The sequence below is a fragment of the Chrysemys picta genome, chromosome 4 (assembly GCF_011386835.1).
Source record: "Chrysemys picta bellii isolate R12L10 chromosome 4, ASM1138683v2, whole genome shotgun sequence".
NCBI classification, from domain to species: Eukaryota; Metazoa; Chordata; order Testudines; family Emydidae; genus Chrysemys; species Chrysemys picta.
The window spans coordinates 135,843,959-135,866,922 of record NC_088794.1 but is presented as its reverse complement, the minus strand read 5'-3'; the positions used below and the strand labels follow the sequence as shown (position 1 = coordinate 135,866,922).

At 39.1% G+C, this 22,964-nt stretch overlaps 1 protein-coding gene across 49 annotated transcripts in view; it reads left to right on the top strand.

Annotated features, from left to right (window-relative positions):
- PPP1R13B (protein phosphatase 1 regulatory subunit 13B) overlaps positions 1-22,964 on the top strand; it is a 107,682-nt gene that overhangs the window by 62,130 nt on the left and 22,588 nt on the right. For 27 of the 49 annotated variants that reach the window (XR_010600784.1, XR_010600782.1, XR_010600783.1 and 24 more), the window contains 4 exons: positions 17,584-17,685; positions 18,768-18,942; positions 19,310-19,506; positions 21,977-22,141. Coding sequence is in view for 45 of the 49 variants with exons in the window: in XM_065593703.1 (XP_065449775.1) it covers positions 17,584-17,685; positions 18,768-18,942; positions 19,310-19,506; positions 21,977-22,141 (639 nt within the window). In the remaining 4 variants the exon portion in view is untranslated. Of the gene's footprint in view, positions 1-5,373; positions 5,498-12,206; positions 12,255-17,583; positions 17,686-18,441; positions 18,545-18,767; positions 18,943-19,309; positions 19,507-21,976; positions 22,142-22,964 lie in introns of those variants that run through there. The other 22 variants (XM_065593686.1, XM_065593709.1, XM_065593681.1 and 19 more) reach the window with 6 other exon arrangements.

The following is a 22,964-nucleotide window of genomic DNA, read 5'->3' as shown; positions in this document are numbered from 1 at the left end:
CTTCTCGGTCTCCTGGAGCTAAAGACAGAGCACTGTGGTGTCCATTAGCTTACCTTTGCTTTGTGCATAATTTTTTTTTTGTCTTTTACTTATTTATTTCCTTTCCTTTCTTATTTCTTCCTTTTGGCACAAGTTTTGTGCCGTTGTGCCCCCCTCTCCTCCTCACCAACCTTTGCTGGCCATGGCTAGGGCTGCTGCCCTCAGCCTTCCCTCACTTGCGGTCTTTTCTCCCTGTGTGTTATGCCCAAAACTGCAGGTTATGCCTGAAACCCAGTCTTCAAGCCCTGCCAGAGGTCTTTCCTCCTGCCAGAATCGCTGGGTGGCTGGCTAAGGCAGGAGCAGATGCAGGGGCTGGCTAGCATGGAAACAGGCATGGGGTAGAGCAGAAAGCAGGAGTGGGCTGGAGAAGGAGCACAGGCAGTCTATCTGAACTAGTAGGCATTGGAAATGTTCCTGGCCAGGTAGCCAACTTGGCTGCCAGTACTGGCACCCCCTAGCTTCTCTGTTGGACACAGGGGATGACATGTCTTCTGAATTGGATATTGCCACCAGGATTCAACTACATTCCCTTTCCGACCTCTGTCCCTACAATGTACCCTGAAGAGCAGACTCCGGGAGCCATTCATCAGCCTCCCAGCCAATCTTGGAAGGAGCACCCCTGGAATCCTGCTCCATTTCCTTATTCCTGACCACACTAGGCATTTTGGAACACGTTTCACCGACCTCAGAGTGAACTAGATCACTTGGTAAACGCAGCGCAAGTAAACAAGCATTCTAATATAGCTAACTGTAAATGTATACATCTAGGAACAAAGAATGTAGGCCATACTTATAGGATGGGGGACACTATCCTGGGAAGAGTGGATAATCAGCCGAACATGAGCTCCCAGTGCAATGCTGTGGCAAAAAGGGCAAAAGAAATCCTTGGATGCATGAAGAGATGAATCTTGAGAAGAAGTAGAGAGATTATTCTACTTCTGTATTTGGCACTGATGCGACTGCTGATAGAATACTGTCTCCAGTTCTGATGTCCACAGTTAAAAAAGGATGTTGATAAATTGGAGAAGGTTCAGAGAAGAACCACGAGATTGATTAAAGGATTAGAAAAACATGCCTTATCATGGGCGGCCGATATAAGAGGCCAGAGGACGCTAAGCCTCCCCAAACAGGATGTGGTGCACCTCCCTCTGGAGATGCACTGACCTGCCGCCTTTGGAGTGCTGCTGCCAAAAGGGCATCTGGGCTGTAGCCCTGCTCATCCTCTTCCCCTATGGCCTCGCCCAAGCTGCTCCTCTTTCTGACCCCGCTCCACCTTTTCTCCCCGAGGTCCTGCCCTCGCTTGCGCTGAGGCCCCGCCGCTTGTGCCTCTCTCCCCTCTCCACCCACCATATGTTGGCTTTTATAAGGCTAGGGATTCAAAGCTTAAGTAGTCTATATTTCAAAAAGCATTTAAGCAATCCTTTTCTCTCTATCCTTTTTTCTCTTAGAAGCCTGGGCCTTTGCGGCTATAGTAGCTGGTATGGAAAATCTGTGTAGTACTTTCTGTATGCAGTAAAAGAATTTAGGAGGGAGGGGAAAAGTTGAAGAGCAAAGAGCTTGGTCTAGAAAGAGACCCAGTTCTTCAACTACGTTAAACATTAATTTAATGTAAACATGCAACATTAACTATTTGTAATATTTAAACTCTTACTCCCACATGCAGTGTTAAAGGTGGTACCTGTTAAAACAGGCTGGCCTTCTAAGAAGGTCACACTTCTGGAGTCCTCTTTTAAAAACAAACAAAATAAAAGCTGTCCCCAGGGTTTCTTATTCTGCCACCAGACTTCTGGGGAAGAGTCTGGAATGTCCAAAATCCAAACAAACAAGCTCATATAAAAATTTCATATAAAGAAATTAAAACTTTTAAAATACTGTGGGATTTCCAGTCTATGCACAAATCTGGACGTCAAAATGGATTTCTTCCTGTTTTCTGGTGGAGACTGACAGCACTTCATCTTCGTTCCTCTTTTCTAATGCAAAGAGGTTGGTTTTTTTTATACTGCCTCCTTTCACAGAATGGCCCACAAATCTGAGCGACTCAGACTTAATTTCCCAGGATCCCTTCCCACTGGCTGAGAGATCTAGGAGTCTTGTTTCTCCTACATTTCAAGGCTCTCCTCCTGAGCTTTGCACCAAGTTAGCAGCCTGGGTTCTCCTCAGATCACAAACTGCAACCCCAGGACCACTTACTCTTTTAGTGGCTGCCTCCTAAGTTTCCTGGGTCTAAACACAGAAAGCCCCCTGAAACGCCAGGCTTTCCTTTTTAGTCTTAAAGGGCCAGCATACCCTGTTATACCTGGCTAAAGCATTTTCCAGAGGGTCTGCAATGTCCTATACTTCACAAAACATAAAAACTAACCAAACTATTAGAACCTGAGGAAAAAATAAGAATTAGGAAGCTACAAGCTTCCAGTGTGAAAACCAACTCTAGTGCATCCAAAATGGTTTTTGAATTCTTGCTTGACAGAACTCCTAGATCTCGTTGAGATTTTCATGAAGGATAGTTTCTTAATTCAGGGTAACAAACTTGGAAGACTTTTTTTAGCTTTTTTAGCTGCTTGGAAAGATTCAGGAAGCACTTTAGGCTTGGGCCTTGGAACAGAAATAAACTGGCCCTGGTTCTTTACAGGTCCGCAAGAGGTTCTCTTCAGCTACAAAACCCTCATATCTGAGAAAGGGGAATCTGCTAGAGCCCTTTGTGGTACAGGTCGCTGCACTAATGCTTGGAACTACTTTGAATTCCATCTCTTCTGCACAGGGGCATGAGTCAATTGCTCATGGTGCAGACAGGTCAGCCGTCCTCTCCAGAGTGCAGAGGTAATTCTAGTGCCAGTTAGGTCTCTGAATATGGAGATCATAGTAAAGTCAGCTGTCTTGGTGCTGGACTCCAAGAGCTCAACTATAGTTGGGATCTTGAGGTGGATTCTTCTTTCAGTCACAGCTGAAAAACTTCTCCAAGCCATTTCCAAAATTCCAGCATCACTTCCGATAAAGTTAGTGGTGAGTACTGATGACCAGTTGACACATCGTTCTGGTGTCCCATTGATGTCCAGTCTGGGCAATATGTTGAGGCTTCTCTTCTTTCTGCAAAATGGGGACATGGAAGCATTCATATCAGAAGGACCCTTCCTCAGGTCTAGACCCTGAGAAGAGGAAGATAAAGAATCATCATTGCCACCAGAGTAGGAGTCAGGTCAGAACCAAGAATTTCAGTTCTACAGCCTTCTGTTCCGGAAGCCTTTGAGCCCATTCTGATTTTTCATATGCCTTTTGAGATCTTTTGGTTTTAGGAGAACAAACTGGGTTATTGGTGCTGCCTCCTGCTAGGTTGCTCCAGTCCAGAGCTCTTTTTAAGCCACTGAGTAAATCCATGTTTAGGACCATTGGTCCTGGAAATTTATAATCTATACATCTCTTGTTTTTAAAGCATATTTGCAACTCAAATTAGTCCCACTTTGAAATGGGCAGAAGGATTTGCCAAGTGAGCTCATTATTAGTAGACATGCCATGCCTGGTGATCAAGACCTTGTTGGGGCATAGTGCTTCTGAGTTATCATATTGCTTTAATATCCCTTTTCTAGCATTCCCTTACAGCTATGTACCAGTTTCTTCCCCAGATCAAAGAACTGCAGTGCTCCAGTCAGCAACATAATCCTTTGGCTCTGGCTATTATCAGCGGCAAAATCTTCCTTTTCAAGACATTGTCTAAAATCATCCTCCCATTTGTTGACTGATGTCTCCTTTCATCTTTCCTTTGGCCCATAATTTATATACAGTGGCCTCCTCAGCTCCTTTCACTGACATGCCCATTACACACTCACTGTCTCATATTAATTTTATTTTCCTGTCCATTCAGCCTGTGTATAGTGCATCTCTCCCCCCACCCCCAACGCTCTAGGAGGCACCTTATTCCAACCAACAGATCCTCCATTTTGCTGCCTATGCAGCCTCCTCCTGTTCCAATTGTTGCCATCTCTATTCCACAGACCATCTTCTTAATATCAAGTAGCAGTAAGATAATCTATTTTTGGCTAATTTAAGAGAAAGGGAATTAAACCTAATTTTTTTTTATCCATCTTCACATGGTATTACTGGAGGATCTTGCTGTAGCTCCCAGATGGTCTTTTTTGCCTAAAAAGAAGTCTGACTCTATGCAGCCAGAAAATATATTTTATTGTGGTTGGATTGGATACATGATTTTTCCATATCCTGATGGAGATCAATTTTGCTGGACCTCTTATGTAAGCCTGAATCAGGTTCATGCCTGAATTCCCTTCCTGAAAGAATGGAAGGAGTGTGTGTGTGTGTGGGTGTGTTGTAAAACATTGACAGCCTTTTATGTTGTCATCTTCTCTATTGTTCGAAGTATGCTATGCTGGAGGACAGAATTGGGGAATGAGCAATGGGTAATGAGATTCAGTATTTTGTTTTGGGTTTATGTAGGGATTGGAAGTACTTGAGTTGATTTAAATAATTGAAAACATTTGGGTCTAGATTTGGCTTAATAGTCTTTTGTATGATGCAACTTCTTGCTTTTATTATTGTATGAATGCTGTGTTGCTGACTGTTTCATTCATTCATTCATTCATTCATTCATTCATTCATTCATTCATTTTTTGCATGTTTTAAGAACAAACAAGTTTGGAGGAGAAAATCCCTAAGTGTAGAATTGACAACTTCCACAAAATTGTACCATGTTCATTTTGTGTGAGATGTTTACTTTGTGCCTTTTACAGTAAGTTTATCGCAATAAAGATACAGATTTCAGTACACCTCAATCAACATGCTCCTCTGTTACTCTAAACAACAAATATTGCGGGGATGCAGGGGGCAGCGGGATAATGACTTTTCACAACCTGGGATACCCAGACTTTTGCATTGATTTGTAAATATTACAAAACTAAAAAAGAAACAAACATTCTATTGTCTCTTAAAATCAAAATTGTCTACATTTGAGTATTTTCAGTTTAACCCTATAACTAACTGTGAAAGAAAAGAGTATTGCTCAACATTTTCCATTGGCTATGGAAAAGTGCAATACATCAAGCTGATTACAGTTGACAGCTGGCTTGATCTCACCATGATTAGGTCTTTCACTGCTGGCAAAATCCACTAGCCTTTTCCGTTCACTGATTGCTGATGAATGCAGGGAGACAGCTTTCCATATTGATAAAGGATAGGGGGAAAAGTCCCTCTGTTTAGTGTAGAAAAAGATACAAAACCTTACTTGTTATTGATTATATCTAGCCATGAAGGCATGAGAGAGAGCTCATCATGTAGGATTTCTGTGGTCATTTGCTAATTTGGCTTAAACAATTAACATGGTTGCTGTAGGTAGAGAATAGCAGAAAAAATGGAGTTGAAGCATGTTGAAGGAACGCAAGAGTTTACAGCTGATGGGCAATGCAGCAAAATAAAGATGTGCTCTTTTACAATTACATGGGAAAGTATCCAGCAGGTAATTAAATACTTTACAAAAATTGTTAGTTTAACACTTAAATAATATTTTGTTTTGCAAACAGTTCATTAAAGTACTGTATTACTTTTTCACTTGAATTTAAGTTATTGTGGTTTTGGAGTCACATGACCAGAATGCAAACTAGTTTGTTTTAATAATGATAGTTTTTAGCATTGAAAATGCAATTCTGAAAAACAGGTTATTGTTTGGCATACAGATAACACACAAGCTGCTAATTGTAAGTTCTAAAACTGTAGTCATTTTAAAACATGACAAGTAAATTATTTAAAAGGAAACGTGAGGAGCTATCTGTGAGAAGTACAAGTCATACACTAATCATAAAATTGCTTTCAAATACAGGCTACTTATTTTTCAATGCATTTGTACTTGCTTTTGGAAATATTTTGTTGTATCATTATCATGTAAACAGTATGACATCACCACTGTAAAACAAAGCATTTGAAACCATTACTGTAAAACAAAGCATTTGAAACCATGTGGAAAAATAAACACATTTGATACTAACCATATTATTTAAGAGACCTGTAATGATATGCTTTTTTAACCATAATGGACTGGCAGATCAAAATAAGATGTTTTTCTTCTTTAATACCCAGAAAATCGAGTTCCAAAAGCTTATTTTTAAAGAAACTCACAATGTTTACTTTGAAAGCTTAATGAGACATGGCTATTACTCATAATTACTCTGAGTAAAAGATTGGTACCATAAACAAGTTTAAAGTTTTATACATAACTGGTCTTCTGCAAATTACTTCCATGCTTATGGATGAAAAGCTTTTTTAAATGGATATATGTTTTTAGTCAGGAGGATGAGAAGGGGAAATATATATGTCTCTGTGCTGCTGCAAGTAAAAACTATGGTATTTTCAACTTGCATGTGTAGCTGAATAAAAAGTTTGTTTTTTGTGTTCTTTTATAAGTTTATTTGGAATTCATTTACTTTTTTCCTTATACTGTAGAAATCGTTTATAAGCAGTCCTGTTTTATCCAATACTTATTAACATGTGCTCACTATATATTTGTACAATAGGTAAATACATCTATTTGCAGCGTTTTTAATTGTTATAGAATCATAGAAATGTAGCGCTGGTAGGGACCTCAAGAAATCCAATCCCCTGAGCTGAGGCAGGACCAAGTCGTGGAGTCAGTTTCCTGTTTTTGTTTTTGTTTAATTAGTTTGTTTTCTGAAACTAATACCAGGATAGCTGCTGGTCTGCTTTGCCAGAGAAAAATAAGCGGTTATTACACTTGAAAGTTCTGAACATTGGAGAAAACATTAATAAGTGATTGGCTCTGTAGTTTGGGACTTAAAGTAGCCTAAAACCTTTATTTGTAGACTGCTCCAATTGTGTCAGCATGAAGTAGGGGTTGCTTCCAGAATACTCCTTTTTAGGAAGAGCTATCGAGACTTTGACAAATATAGGAAAAGTGAAATTCGTCTGCAAATTGCGATGCAGTACAGCTGGTATAATATTTTGCATTTTAAAGTAATTGAGTATTATTTAATGCACAAAAATACTGAATGCTCTTCCATTGTAGGTGTCCAAATAAAATTACCAGATTAAATCTGTGCTAGATTGAAGGTTGTACTACACAATCGTATTTAATGATTGTCTGCAGATAGTTTAACTTTGTTAATCTTTATTTTTTAATTTCTGAAATTGTTTGCTTTATCTGTGTTTGATTAGCTTGTTCATCTCCATGAGCCTAAAAAAGGCACTGGATTTTTAATCGTTGGATTTTTAAATGGATTTCTGCTGCTGGCATTTTCTGACCTAATTTAAAAAATGCAAGGCAGAATTGTGGATGAAACCATTAAACTGGAAATAATGTTATCTGCACAGAGATCAGCAAACATTCTATTTTAGTTAAAATAGAACCAGATACTCATTTTGTAATGTTAAATATAGGTCTGTTCACAACACTTCCAAAATGTACCATACCATAACAAGGTCAACTTCCTATATGAAATACAGGCAAGGGAAGTCACAAAAGATTAAACTGTTTAATTAGACTTTGGGTGTGGGGAGGGGATTATCAAGTCTTTAACTCGGTGGTGTCCAGGCTTTTCAGGCTGAGGGCCGAACATTACCTCAAAAGGCCAACTGGCCCCAGTAAGTACTTCAGAGCAGACTCTCTGCCCTGTGGTGCTTTCTTTATGCTGTTCAGCTGGTAAAAAGACAGCAGAAACCACTTGGAAGTTTCAGTGGATATAATAACCAGAGTAACCAACTCTTATATCCCTCTCCCTGCTGCCCTTAGCATTAAGAAAAGGCTGTGTTGAGGAAGGATGACTAGAGTTTGCAGCACTCTGGCAATTCCCAACTGTGCTATGGTCTCTTGGGCACCATAGCCAGTTAGGTTAAGTCCATAGCAGCTCCCAGGGTACCTTAGCTTGTAGTAGGACTAAGGCATAGAATTGGAAAGCTATATTTGGTTGGTGGGTCTCTGCTTCTCCTCCTTTTCCCTGTCCTGGGTGGTTGTTTGGGGGAATGTAGCCATCCTTTGTTAGATGCAGCAGACAGACAAGCTCCTATCCTGTTTTCTGTAGATTTCTGCAGTCTGGCAAGGAAACGGGCAGTGGAGCAACCAGAACTGCTCTCTCCTCCCTCCCCTATGAATGCAGCAGGGGGAAGAGGCACATAAGGGATGTGGTGGGGGGCTGGACAGCAGCCACCTATTTGAGGGTGATGTTTGAGGATTCTGGGAGCCTTGCCTCCAACCTGGACTTCACTGGCGAGGCACAACTCTGCACCTACCCCGATTCATTCTACAACTCCTCTTGTGCATGTGCATGTGCACACCCTCATTCTGAAGTCACTCATTCTTCACACCCATTCCATCCCTCCAAATCTGCCCATTCCACAAGCACCTTTACCCACACCCAGATCTGCCAACTCTGTGGAGTCTCTCTGTTGCTTATGGGTTTCTAGACCCTTCTACATGCCTCTGAGGGTAAACTAATTTAGATAAACTTTTTCATCTCATTGGCTGCTTTTCCCTAATACCCCATTTGTTAGAAAAGGGCAGCCAGTCCTATAACTGCTACACACATTGATGGAAAACTCCACTTCTCAGCTGTTCCAAACCTGAGAAACAACTTGTTGCCACCTTCTAGCCCTTCCTATCCCGTCCTTGTAGCCTGATAAGATGCTGGTGTTGCTTCTTTTCACACTGTAGAGTTCTGTTCCTGGCCATGAGGCCCAGGATAGGGATGTGGTTCCTGAAATCCCCAACCCCATTAAAATAGGTGGCTGTTGCTGCATTCCCCACTTTGTACTGTTGCTTCTGCATGTGCCCCTGCTGCCAGGACTACTCCCGCCCCATCATATAGCCTGACCCCTTATGCTACCTTCAAACCTTGATGTGCTGCTGCCCCCTAGCACCACCTTAAAATAAGACAACTCTTCCCTCTCCTACCTAACCACAGGTCCAACCTTATTGCTAACCAGTTTTTTTTTTCTGGGGGGTTCTGATGGCCTCCCCCTCTCCCATTCATCTGTTTTCAGGATGTGGCCAGATCTCCCCTCATGTCTTTAGAGGAGGCTAACAAGGGAGAGGTTGCTGTCTAATCAAACAGAGCAAGGAATTTAGTGAGCAGGGAGAAGAAAAATGGCCATCTGACATGACTCTGCTCAGCTCTGTAGGCAGACTGAACTTTGCTGGCCCAGGGGAAGCCCCACCTCTGTAGAAGGGGGTTTCCCTATGCATGTGTTGGAGAAAACCCCTTATTAGCAGGGAATGCCTTAAATTGAGGTGGAGCTACCTCATGGCTGGCAGAGGTCAGTCTGCTGGAAGGCCTGGGCATTGCTGGGGTTGGGAATGGCTACCTCTCTTTCCCTGAAGATTCTGCTGTCTATTGGATTGGGGACACAGTGGTCCCCTGAAGACAATGGGAGGAGAAGGGAGATGCCATCTGGGCAAGTCCCAGAAGACACCTCTAGTGAATAGAGAGCCGGGACCTGGGGCTAGGTGTGGGTGTAGAGGGGCAGCAGCACCACATCAAGGGGATTTGAGGTACTAACGTAAATGAGGGAATGGGGGCAGGCAGCACTGGGCTCAGGGGCAGCACACCAGATGGGGAGAGGAAGGCAGCACATAGGGGCAAGAACATCTGAGAGAAGGTGGAGCCCTGGGCAACAGCCACCTATTTCAGGAGACTGGTGATACTGGAGGCTCCCCTGGCCTGGTGCAGAACTCTGGAGAGGGAAGAAGCAGTGTCAGTATCTTCATCTCCTTTCTGTCCTTGGGGAGGGGGAGAATAGGGTGGACAGGAACTACTGGTTAAGGGTTTGTAATGGATATTTCTACTACAGCTAACACGTGTTGCCAGTTTTTGTGACTTTATTATGAGTTGCAAAATATTTATTTTCCTCAAGCAACAGCTCCTGGAATCCTGAGATTCTCTGGTTATTTTATTTTATTATGAAAGTTTCTAGCCCTTGTGGTTATGGAGAAAATCTGGAAAATGTGACTTGACTGAACTCTGAAGGCTTCTTCCCCGCTGCAGTGTATTTTTTAAATCTCACGGTTTTGTGGGCTTTTCTTACGACTTTTGAACAGTTGGGGTTGGCAGTACAACTAACAGCCAGCTGAGATACTCACTTTAACTTGAAGGATAGGGTCTTTGGGAGTGGGCTGGATGGAAGCTCCTGGGATCTATCCTCATTGATTAAGAATGTCTGTCTGCATTAGAAGAAATTCTGTGTGAGTTCAGATGCAGTGTTTCCTCTGCCAGTCTTCTGGGCTGCCTGTAGATGAGCCATTTCATTATGACTCATAAGCAAATTAGGTAGGTGGGGGAGACATGCCAGGAGAGGGGGTAGACAACAGGAGAGATACTTCTATCCCAAAACCATGCTGTAAAGGAAGAAAAGAAACAAGAGGATCAAGAAAATAGACCTCAGAGTACCCAGACTGAAATGTGGAAATAATTATTTAATCACATATATATTTTATAAATGATAAAAATGTTTAAATGGTAAGGCATTTCTTGAGATGGTTTAGTAATAGAATAGTACAGAAACTTTTTTATAATCTGACTTCCGGTTCGCCAGTGCCACAGATATTACTGTTCCGCAAAATGGTAGCCACCAGCAGGAGTTATACATCAGAAATTAAAATTTCAAGCCCCATTGTATGTGGGTGTCCCATGACCAGCTCACAGGGACATCACTTTTTCATGATGTTTGAAATGGGCAGTTTTTATTCCAGCAATACCTGTCTACAGATGAAACAATGAGAAGTCCTTGTGGCACCTTAGAGACTAACAAGCAGGATACCAAAGGAGGAAAAATAACTTTTGAAGTGGTAAGAGAGTGGCCCATTACAGACAGTTGACAAGAAGATGTGAGTAACAGTAGGGAGAAATTAGTATTGGGGAAATTAACTTTAGGTTTTGCTTTAAAAGTTAATTTTCCTCCCTTGGTATCCTGTTGTTAATTGATTTATCTCGTTAAACTGACCTCACACTTGGTAAAGCAACCCCCATCCTTTCATGTATTTATACCTCCTTCTGTATTTTTCACTTCATACATCTGATGAAGTGGGTTCTAGCCCACGAAAGCTTATGCCCAAATACATTTGTTAGTCTCTAAGGTGCCACAAGGCTCCTCGTTGTTTTTGCTGATACAGACTAACAGGGCTACCTCTCTGAAACCTGTCTACATATGGGCAACTGAGGTATAGAGAGGCTAAGTGACTTGCCCAAGATCACACAGGGAGCTGGCAGAACAGGAAACTGAATCTTCGTCTTCCATATTCTAAGCCAGTGCCCCAACCACTGGGATATCCTTCCTCCCCTCAAGCCTTGTTATTTGTTGCAAATTGCTCTTGCCAGATGAGCTTTCAAGATGATACGATGAGCAAAACAGGTGCAACGTTTTTTAAAAATGTTTACTACCTGTAAGCAATTCATGGGCATAGACGGGAAGTACTTTGTGAATGCTTTTGTTTATGAGAGGTAGTTTATTACACATCTGTAATGTTTGATAACTGAATCAACAACATTTATTTAGGAGTTCATTTTAGAGTGTAAGACACCCAAGTGATGAATGTAAAGAAAGTTACAGTTCAGCAGACCCATCTCCTGGAATTTATCACTATATTGCAAGTGAATTTGTGGAATCTGGAGGAGTAGATATTTGCAGTGCTCTTGTTGTTGTTGTAAAAAGTGCAATCCCAGAGGAGGTAGATTTTCCTTGCTGCAGGAATAGGGAGATGTTTTAAGGCTTAAATGTGATAGGTTCAGGTTTGTTGTGAAAGGCGAGTGACGCCATGTAATAGCTAGTATGAGTAGAAGAAATTTATTGGAAGGATGATCTCATTAAGGATACATACTGTGCTGTTTTGCATTATACTGTAACACAGCAGTACTTTTGAAGAAGGACTTGGACTGACTAAAAAACTGTTCCAAACTTTCCCTTGTTTTCTCAGTAGTTTTGCTTGAATTGAATACAGATTATTATAAACTACATCAGTGAAGATAAAATTGTTGAAACAAACTGATATATTCAACTAGATCTTGACAAGAGAAAATATTTTGGAATTTTTGTCTTTTTGCTAAATTTCCTGATGTTTCAAAGACTATGCTACTATACTTGGGACGTCTAACATATGTTGTTTTTTACAATCTTTCTGAAAATAATTAACTTGAAACTGAAGAGGAATCTTGCTTGGTTTCTGTACTTCATTTCTCATGTGGATGAAAAGAGGGCAGCAGCGAGTGAAACTGCAGGTTTAAATCTCCTCCCTCCCCTTCTCCTCCTGCTCAACACTGTGCAGTTATTTTAATAGTGAAAGGCACTTAGCCATAATGGTTTTCAGTAAAATAAAGATTTAGAAATTTTAGAGAAGATTTGTAACTAAAATGCTGGCTGTCAGGGTTTTCTTGTTTGTTTTTTGCAGATTATATAAATAGCTTTTTTTAAACCTTTATGTATGTAAGTTAAATGTTTTTGCACTATGAAATTAGTTTATATACAAATATTCTCAGAGGCTTCTATAAGGAGAGGCTAATGTATGAATTTATCATGCTCTCCTGTTCTATATGCTGTGGCATGTGTTAAGAATAATAATAGATTTTAAAAGATATGCATAAAACATACTGATCTAGAGTAGCGCACTGAGTTCTTAGTTATCAGGAGTCAAATTGGGATAGCTTGTGGTGGCTCTGAAAACCAGTTATTTTCTTAAAGATTGTCATTTTGTACTCCAGGATCTGAGCTTTCATTTTGGGGGGGAAAAAAGTGTTTAGCCTTATTGTTGGGATGATTATCTTGAAAATGTGAACAAAATAACCTGATGCAGCGATGTTTTCCTGAGTCTGCAGACATTCTGAACAATAGCTCTGAGAGATGTGGATTGCTGCCATATGTCTTAGGCGGGAAGAGAGGGGGCAGTCTGAAGCTTAAGGATGGTAATTTAAATGTCAATATTGCCAACTTTCACTGCTGATCAAAGCATACAAGAAGGAAGGACTTTGCAGATCTGCACAGTTTAGTGCAAGTGGTGTCTCATTTTGTATAAAATCTGTGGTGCATGGGAGAATACCACCTATTTTCCCCATTCTGACCCTTGGAGCCATCAAGCAGGGAGAACCGGGAAGCATCTGCACCCTACCAGTCAGGAGCCAAGCCTGAAGTCCACCAAACACAAAAAGGATCAGGGATATCCTGAGCCCAACTGAGGGATCCAAGCCCAAGAAGACCAGCTGAGCCCAGAGAATATCTGAGCCCTATAGGGAGTCATGCCTAAGAAACGCAACAGAGCAGGTGTGATTATTTTCAACATGTGCACAATATACTAGGAGCAGCATTTCATTTTGGTATCTTATCTTTGTGTCTTTAAGTGAGCATATGCTGATTTGTGGATGGAACTTAGAAAAGTACTGCTACTTTCTTTTTCATTTTGAGCCCCGCTTTAATATATAGCTCATTGTAAAATGTCTTGGCCATTTTATGGTAATAGTAAGCAGCAAGCTTAGAGAAGGTATGAGACCTATAAAGGAGAATACCGTGGAAAAGATGTCTATGTTACAGTCATGCTACTTAAAAAAATTAGTACAAACTACTAATATCTAGGATTTTCCCTCATTTGGTAAATCCAATTAATACCAAAGTGTTCTATATCTGATCTAGACATTATGCAAGTGTTTTTATACCCCTTGATTTTTAGGGCCACTATTCCATACCCTACCCGTTTAATCACCTATTCATCTTTTATAAACAGTTTCTATTGATGCTGACATTTACTAGGAGTAGGGTTACATGGGTTACTATTTCCAATATGAGCTCTAATTCAGCTCTATAATATGACCAGCAGGAGGTGTTCACAGAGTGGAATTCCCTCTGGAATTTAAGTGAGTCATGTTTATATCATACTGACGCCTTAGCAGCTTGAAAAGGAAATATTCCAAATTTGGATCTCCCTAGTGACTGAACTGCTTTCATGCATCTGAGCTGATTTTGTGTGTGAGTGTATGTATGTGTGAGTTTATGTAATAATATATACAATTTATATATTCAGGCTATAGTTAAACTTGCACATTTGTTGATTTACTGTAGGGTAAGTGATGACAGACAAACAGCTTGTATTCTAAATTAAAATAGGTCTATAAAAATTCTTTCCAATCTGAATTTCAGGATGGATATAAAATAAAAACCTGAATGGAAATAATCTGCGTTTCCTTTACATAAAAATGAAATGTAATTCAGTAAAAAAACAAAACAAAACAAAAAAACAAAGTTTGAAATAATTAGCAGATATTGAGGCAGAATAGTGTACTGGAATGAGTTTGGTTATGAGAATATGAAACCTTCCTGAGTTCTAATCCTTGCTTTGCTATTGACTTAGTATGTAGCATTGGGCAAGTAACTTATCCTCTGTGTTTGTTCCTCATCTGTCAAATGGGAAGGATGCTTAACTCATAGGAATGTTTTGAAGGATTAGCTAAGTGTTAGTGCAGTGCTTTGACAATAGGAAATGACTATGTGCATATTACTTTTTATTATGCTATCACTGGGTGCTATTGAATAAAAAGGACACTCACCTGAAAGGAACACTTAAATATTCTGTGTTGTAAAGTATGACCTCTCAGGAAGACTATGAAGTTACAGTGATATTGTTAAGATATTGTTGTATATAAAATATAAAAAATGTTAAAATGCATTATTTGCCATTCCTTCCCCTCCCCCCCCCCCCCCCATGCAGCAATCCCTGTTGCAATATGAATATACAGTAGTTTTATGAGTCTGTTCTTGTGACTAGGGGAACCTTTGCTTCTTTTCATTCTATATTGTGAAGGGCAACAAAGAAGCAGAAAGCCCACCTTAATGTGAGCTTGTCAAAATCATTGCTTTCCATTCCCCACTACTTGGACCTCAAAGAAACCACTCTGCAGGGACACAAAGACTGGAGATCTGTAGATTTCAGAGCAGTGTGTAGCAGAGCTGGAGGTCAGTTACTCAAGTGCCCTGTTTCTCTGTTACCTGGCGGATTTCAGAGCAGGAGTTTTCCTCTCTTGGGGTTGGGGATAAGACACTGGTATGGCAGAGGATCAGTTGGCAGCTCAGATCATTACAGAACTATAATGCAAGGCAACTTGGGAGGACCAAGGAGCAGAGAGACTCTGAACCAGATCTCCTCTCAGATGCCAGGATATGTGGGGTTTGTCTTAGATTTCCCTGTGATTGTTCCTTTGCCTTGTCTATGAATCTTAAAATCTCTCTTCCCTTGTGTAAGCATTGTTTTGAGTTTCATCTCACAACACTTCCAAAGCGCTTTTTAACTTCCTTTGATTTTTTCTTTGGGAGTGCTTGTAATGGGGTAGGATATGGTGTACATTTAACTTCGTTATTAATAATGTAATCGTATGCATTGGCTCAAATGCTGCACTGAATGTAAAATGATTACAATGCCAGCACAATACCCTGCCTGTTTCATTACTAAACTTTACTGATTGCATTAAATTTCAAACCAGTTGTAACAGAAGTTGCACTGTTTTCTCCTACCAACTCTTCCAACTATTCAGGTGTTGGCATACTATGTTCTGTTTGACAAGAATGTAGTGCAGTTCTGGTATTGCAACATTCATTTATCTAAATGTAGCAGAGCAGATATTTGGTGAACGAGAGAGAGCAGTTTCAACTTTTGGAATTTACTTTCGCTTTGTTTTTTATACTCCCACTTTTAAAAAAGTTCTTTTTATGAACATGTTTCACAGAGTAGAAGGCATGAGTGTATAGGTAGAAATGACTTGGGTTTTTTTTTAATAAAAGACTGAGATTATTGAAATAATTTGAATAGTATATTAGATTCCTGTTAAAACAATACTTAGCATTTCATATCTTGAAAGTGCTTTACAAATTGTAAATAATATTCAGTAATTGCTCCTCATTAACAAAGTGTTAAAATTGCCCAAATATTAGATGATTTGACTTCAGTTTTGTGAAGGTTTTTGTTACCTTTCACATGCAAAATTTGTGAAAACACTGCACAATAATTTGTTGGCCTCAATTTAATTTATATTAAATCTGCCAAAAAATGGATCTTAAGCTGTAATAGCTCATCAAAAAATGGTAGCTTTCCTATATTTTGTTTGGTTTTTTTTCTTCTCATTTTTATTAATATTTATTCCCACTGGAGGAAAAACTGCTTTCATGTGCTGTTGTGGGGGAGAAAAAATAGGATTTTTAACTCTTTAAAGCTTGTGATGGCCATCTTGCATGTAATCCTTATGAGGAATTTTCATGACTGTCTGAAGCGTGAAAATCTTTACTTTCACTGGGAAGTTAAAAACAAAAAAAGCCCCATGTGCATTCTTTCCGATATATCTATTGGCAAAAGTCAGAATTGTCTTTAGGATTTCTTTGAGGACCACTGAGATGATTCATGACAACACCACATGTAACTTGCTCAATTTAAATAAGGGTGGGAGAGACAACCTTTAGGCCAGAAACTGGAAATCTGCCATAGAAATTCAATAAAAATAAACACATTTAAAATAAATAATATCAAACCTAAAAGATGTATCTATTCCAGCTTTTCCCTTTCTCTCTCTCTCCCCCCCCCCCCTTTGTCTCTCTGTCTTACTCATTCTTTGGCATTGTACCATTTTCATTTTTGTGTACTGTTTTCTGTTGTTCTCTTTTCTCTTATCTTTTGGTCTACTCTTTCTTTGAGTAGCAGCATTGTTTTCTCCTCATTTTTTGTCTTCCATATTTGCTTCCCTTCTTCATCCACTTCCTTGCTTTTTCTGCCTTGTATTCTCTTCTCTCTCCATGGTATCATCAATCTTCTGCCTCCCACTGCCGTCCTTCTTATAGGGGTCCATCCTTCCTCTTCTGCTATGGGAGCTGTTATTAGGGATGGGGTGCCACTCTTGCTGCCCCTCTGCGGACATGTCTGCACTGCCTCTCGGAGCAAGCCTCCCAGTCTTGGTCCACAGACTCCGTGCTGTAAAAATATCTGTGTAGGACAGTGCTTTGATGTGGGCTTGGGTTGGAGCTAGGGCTCTCAAGCCCACCTCTCCCTCCAGGCTTAAGAGCCTGAAAGACTTAGATTTTTAAAGAGACTACACTTTGAATAATAATTGTTAGAAATTAATTCCTGCATGTGCCTTTGCTCACAAAATACATAGTTCACCATAATTAAGGAAAAAGTCTCATCTAGAAAATAAAAACCCAGGAACATCAAGTATTTGTTACATTTGGTACATGTCCAAGAGATAACATATAGAACAGTACTCTCATAGAACCAAGGGTATTCAGAAAGCTAGAAACAGAAAACAAACAAGTAAATTACATATTATGAAATTCTGATCTTGTGTTTCTGGAAAATCTGATTTGTGGCATTTGTAATCCCTTTGTTGGTTGCTTTTTAGCTGTGGTCCAAATGCATAAAACTCTGGCAAAGCTCAGAGGAAGAAAAGAAAAGAAAATGTATTTTAGATTCTAATTGGGACTTAAAAACATTCTTAGACTAGTGATGTCTGGTTTCTGATGTCACAAAATTCAACGTGTGTAAATAAATAATCATCTTAGTGTAGTGCTTTGTGCTTTCTGCAGGTTGGGAATCCACGTGTTGAACTCACACTCTCAGAACTTCAAGATATGGCTGCCAGACAACAGCAGCAGATTGAAAACCAACAGCAAATGTTGGTTGCTAAGGTAAAAATACAAAGGAGTGGAAAAGAGACAACTGCAACAATTTAAAGACTTATATAATTTTATCTATGAACAGCTTATTTATAGATTTCCTTCAACATATACATATATAATTTTCAAGAATTTAGAAAAATACACTGCAACATTTGGAATAAAAGAAAGAGCCTGAGAAATCTGCTGCATTAACAAATACTTCTAAATCCAGGCAATATAGAACACTACAGCTTAATAAACAGTAGACATGGAATATTAGTATGACTCCTTAGTTATATGCGTCTTTAAAATGATGTTGTTACCTCTTTGTGTTACATTCATGTTTATATATTAGAAAGTGAGTCTATGTTCAAAGTTTTTTATTTCTGTGAAGCATTTTGTGACACTATTACAGATGCTACATAATATATACAGTATGTATTGCATGCTTGGACTACAGGACTGAAATACATTTAAATGGATTCAAGCTAACAGAGTTTGCTGTATTTGCAGTTCTCGGGAAGAAATTATATTGGAAAAAAAGAAACATTTCCCTTATTTGCTCAGTGCATGGGCTGTCATTTAGAGAGCTGAAACTTTATCTTACAGCAGATCTCCTTATCTTTGCCTGTCTAAAATCCTCTACTGACCATTGTTTGCTTCCTTTGGGAAATTGAGTAATGGAGGGTTGGAAGACATTTTGCAACAGCAGGAAGCGTGTTGCTAGCAGCAGGAAACAAATGCTTGCGGAAGCTTCACAGATGTGTTGGAATGAATGTTTAGTCTGAAATTGGTTTTGGTGTACATTTGACGTTTGACTTAGTAGCTTCAAAAGCAGTGTGCCCTGTTTCTATTTTTTGAAGACAAATTTGTGTGGGCACAAATCATAGTAGGTTTTTCTAGGAGTAGTATTGTACATTTTAATTAAATTTTACTATCATATGTGATTTTATTTATTTATTTAGAAAAGCTGTATAGGCAAGAAAACCATCCAAAGTTGATAGTGAAGTTTGCGTTTCTTTAAAGTCAAGTTTTGTTGTTTGTTTTGCCGTTATCCAACTATTAAAAAAATTCCTCTAAAATTAGATTACATGTTCTCCTTGTTTTGGCAGGAACAACGTTTACGTTATCTGAAGCAGCAAGAACGCCGTCAGCAGCAGTCTATTTCCGAGAGTGAAAAGCTTCAAAAACTTAAAGAACGGGTGGAGACCCAGGAGTCAAAGCTGAAAAAAATACGTGCCATGAGAGGACAAGTGGACTACAGCAAGATCATGAATGGCAATCTGTGTATGTGGATTTTTCAAATCTATTTCCATTGTTAATTTCACTTATATTTTTTACTGTAACTTGCAAATATTAGTATAGCAACAGGATATTGAATTGAGTATTTGTTCTATTTTTACAAAGGGTCTTTCACAAGTGAATTAATAAAATAAGAAATTAAATAATAGATTTTAGTAAATATGTTCAGCTTTTTGCAAATTACATTAGCATGTTATAAGCATAAGTTTGTATGCTATGTTAAATTGATGGAAAAGTTCTGTATGTAGGACTACAGTTTCCAATAGCTGTATGTTTAGAACCATGAAAGTACACAAGACAGTTGTACTGGTATTTCATTTGGTTGTTTTGGTTTGTTTTTTGTTAATTATAGCTACTGAAATTGAGCATATCAGTGCCATGTTCCAGGAGAAGCAGCAGGAGTTACAAGCTGCAGTGTTAAAAGTGGATCAGCTAACTCAGCAATTGGAGGACTTAAGGAAAGGGAAATTGAATGGATTCCAATCTTATAACGGACAGATGACAGGACCTGCAGCTGTAGAATTAAAAAAGTTGTACCAAGAACTACAGGTAAACCATTAACTGGGACATTTTTCACAATATCTGTAGATTAACAAAAGTAATATTTACCTCCCCCACCTGGTGTTACAACTAGTGTTGTACTTGGTTTTGGGAAACCCCATTAACCAGTATGATGGAATGTGTTTTAATTTGTAAGGGCACATTAAGTGTATAAACCTCAGATAAAGGGAACTTCATTAATTTTCAAAACCGTGGTTTTTATCACCACTTTGTTAGAACTTGTAAATAATATAATAACCTGTGTAAATGTTTTGAAGAGGATTACTCAGCAATGAAGAGAATGTATATGCAAAAATTGAACTCTACATGTAAACTAGTGCTTTTTCTGTTTTCCTTTTTTCTAAAATGTATTCTCTCAGACTAATTTTTCAGATCTTAATCTTTTCTCTTTTGTGAGGTAGTAGGTATAGTAAACATTGTGTAAGGTGCTTTCATAGCTAGAAAGTATGATTAAGCAGTGAAAATATCCATTGTAAAATGCAGTCTGAAAACATAATAGTGAATGTATGATATAATTAAAATGTATAGGGGCTAAATAACAAGCCTGTCCTGATTATATTTTAACAGAATCATCAGAAGTAAAATATAAACTGCAAATACAAGAAAAATTTGCAGTTACCCTATACCTTATTTCTCTGAGTATACCTTTATAGCTATAATGTAGATCTTATTAATTTAGAAGGTAAAGTATTTTGTTTACATTGCTATGGTTTCTGGTTTATATGTATGAAATTACAAATATTTAACTACATGTCATTTTGCCAGGATTTCATGGATTTTATAGGTTTCAGGGTAGCAGCCGTGTTAGTCTGTATCCTCAAAAAGAACAGGAGTACTTGTGGCACCTTAGAGACTAACATGCTCTAATAAATTTGTTAGTCTCTAAGGTGCCACAAGTACTCCTGTTCTTTTTGATGGATTTTATAATTTGCTTATAGTGTTTTGTGGTTGAGATGTGAGCTCTACCATGTATTAGTTTAAAAATGGGAAATACAAGTAATGCTTTTTGACAATTCTCACTTTCTTGGGATGCATGTATTTCTTTTATCCTTAGGCTCTGAACCTTTGAGTATAGATCAGGGATCGGCAACCTTTGGCCGGGCCGGTTTGTTTTACTGCCGTGGCCGCAGGTTCAGCCAATTGTGGGTCCCACTGAAGTGGTTCGCCGCTCCAGGCCGATGGGGGCTGCGGGAAGCAGTGCGGGCCGAGGGATGTGCTGGCCGCCGCTCCCCACAGCCCCCATTGGCCTGGGATGGTGAAGCGCGGCCAGTGAGAGCCACGATCGGCCAAACCTGCGGACGCGGCAGGTAGGTAAACTGGCGCGGCTCGCCAGGGTGCTTACCCTGGCGGGCTGCGTGCCAAAGGTTGCTGATCCCTGGTATGGATTGATGTGATTTTTTTCTTTTTTTTTAACGGGGACACTCTTGTATGATGATTTCATGTAATTGGGATGTGCTCTTTAACAATCACTAAAATATAATATAATTTTTTTCTCTGAAGTGGAGGGAAACTTCATTTAAAGTATTATACCAGGTTGCACAATATTATACCATGTTCTTACATTTTTATTTAATTGAAAAAGAAGTGACCTTTTTTCCCCTATCACTTACACTAGGTGCATCTCCATTTCTGGAGCAATTCTAAGTGCAAACATGCTTAACAGATTGCTGAGATGTCTGTATTTTTGCTTGTTGTCATTTTGACCCTCTACATATTTATGAAGATGTAAATTTGCCTCAGGTTTTTTTTGTATGTAATATCAACATGGGAAGTGGAGAACTGGGACAAACTATCAGAATTATTGAAGGTGCCAAAGAGAGCCAATGGGGAGACAAGAAAAATAATTATGAAGGACGCAATGATTGATTTTAAACTGTAGAGGTAACCCACCCCCTTAACCTTTAGAAGCCTTCAAATAAAGGTTTCACCTTAATTCCCACGTAGAAAGGAAAATCAGTGTCTAGCCTATGCACCAGTTCAGTTAGCATCCCATTCATCCATCAAGAGGTTTCATTTGGAATTGGAAGCAGAATCCGTAGTATAGCTTCTGTTGTTGAAACTGACTTTTTTTTTTTAAATATTTTTTTTTACCATCCAGGTAGTTAAAAATTAACTGACTTTAAAAAGATGAGCTTACTATCAAATATTATATATGATTTGGTTTTCATCTCATCAGTGTTCCTTCATGAAACATCTTTATGCTTAGATGCTTGGAGTTGCCATAAATTGGATGATTCAGCATATACTCATGAACGTACAATTCCTTCCTAGGATATATTTTCTTTTGAGTCTTTTTCTAAAGAATTGTATTTCAATGCAAATGTTTACTTAACAGGCTATGTAGAAGTGTAGACTTAGTTGATCTATATTACTTCATGTCTTTGGATATCTTATAAAATATTTTGACAGCAGATGAAATAAAATATCTACTGTAATTATAACAATTGCATTTTTAAAGATTCGTAATAGGCTTAACCAGGAGCAGAACTCCAAGCTTCAGCAGCAGAAAGAACTTTTAAACAAACGTAACATGGAGGTGGCTATGATGGACAAGCGTATCAATGAGCTGCGTGAGCGACTATACAAGAAAAAAGTTGAGGCACGTCAAAAAGAAAACATTCCTGTAAGATAAACTATTAAAAGGGCCACATTTTAGTGGTTTCAACAACCTAAAAAAGTCATAAAATGTAACTTTTTTTCTCCAGCTGAAAAACCACAATTACAAAAACACTTCTTTTGAGAATAGTAAACTTTAGAAATCCAGAATTTTGTCATTCTTTCCACAGAGATTAAGAAAAGCTTAGATTGCAATGTGTTTCCTTTTATTTTTATGTTAGGAACTAGGGTATTGTTTAAAATTTGCAACAGTAACAATATTTCAGAAACGAGGGCTTAATTTTTGGCTTTCCATCAGGGCATTTGTTAGGTTTGGATAATTAGTAAAATATTTGTTCCCAAATATGAAAATCACCACCTCCATGCCTGGAGCAGAAAGGTGACTTTCATTTAAGCGGTTTGATGATCTGCCCGTAGTTGAATAACCTGGTCAACTAGTGTTTAATTTGTGCCAGGGCTTGCAAGGCTGAGCCCCGGCACTTCTAGGCTTGGCAGTTCGTAGCCCCGGCACCTCTGGGCTTGCTGCATCAGTTATAAATGTAAAAAAATTGCTTGAGCCCCAGCACCTCTTTCATTACAAATTAAGCACAGTGGTCAACTGCATGCTGGACACCATATGTAGGGTGACCAGAAATCCCAATATTAGGGGCTTTGTCTTATGTAGGCAACTATTACCCCCTCCCACCCCAAACTGATTTTTCACGCTTGGTATCTGGTCACCCTAACTGTGTGTGTGTTTTCTGATGACCAGGTAAAGGCCCAGATGGAGGGGTCACTTACAGTTAGATTCACTTTTGGTTTTCAGTGCCCTATTAGGGCCCCAATCTTAT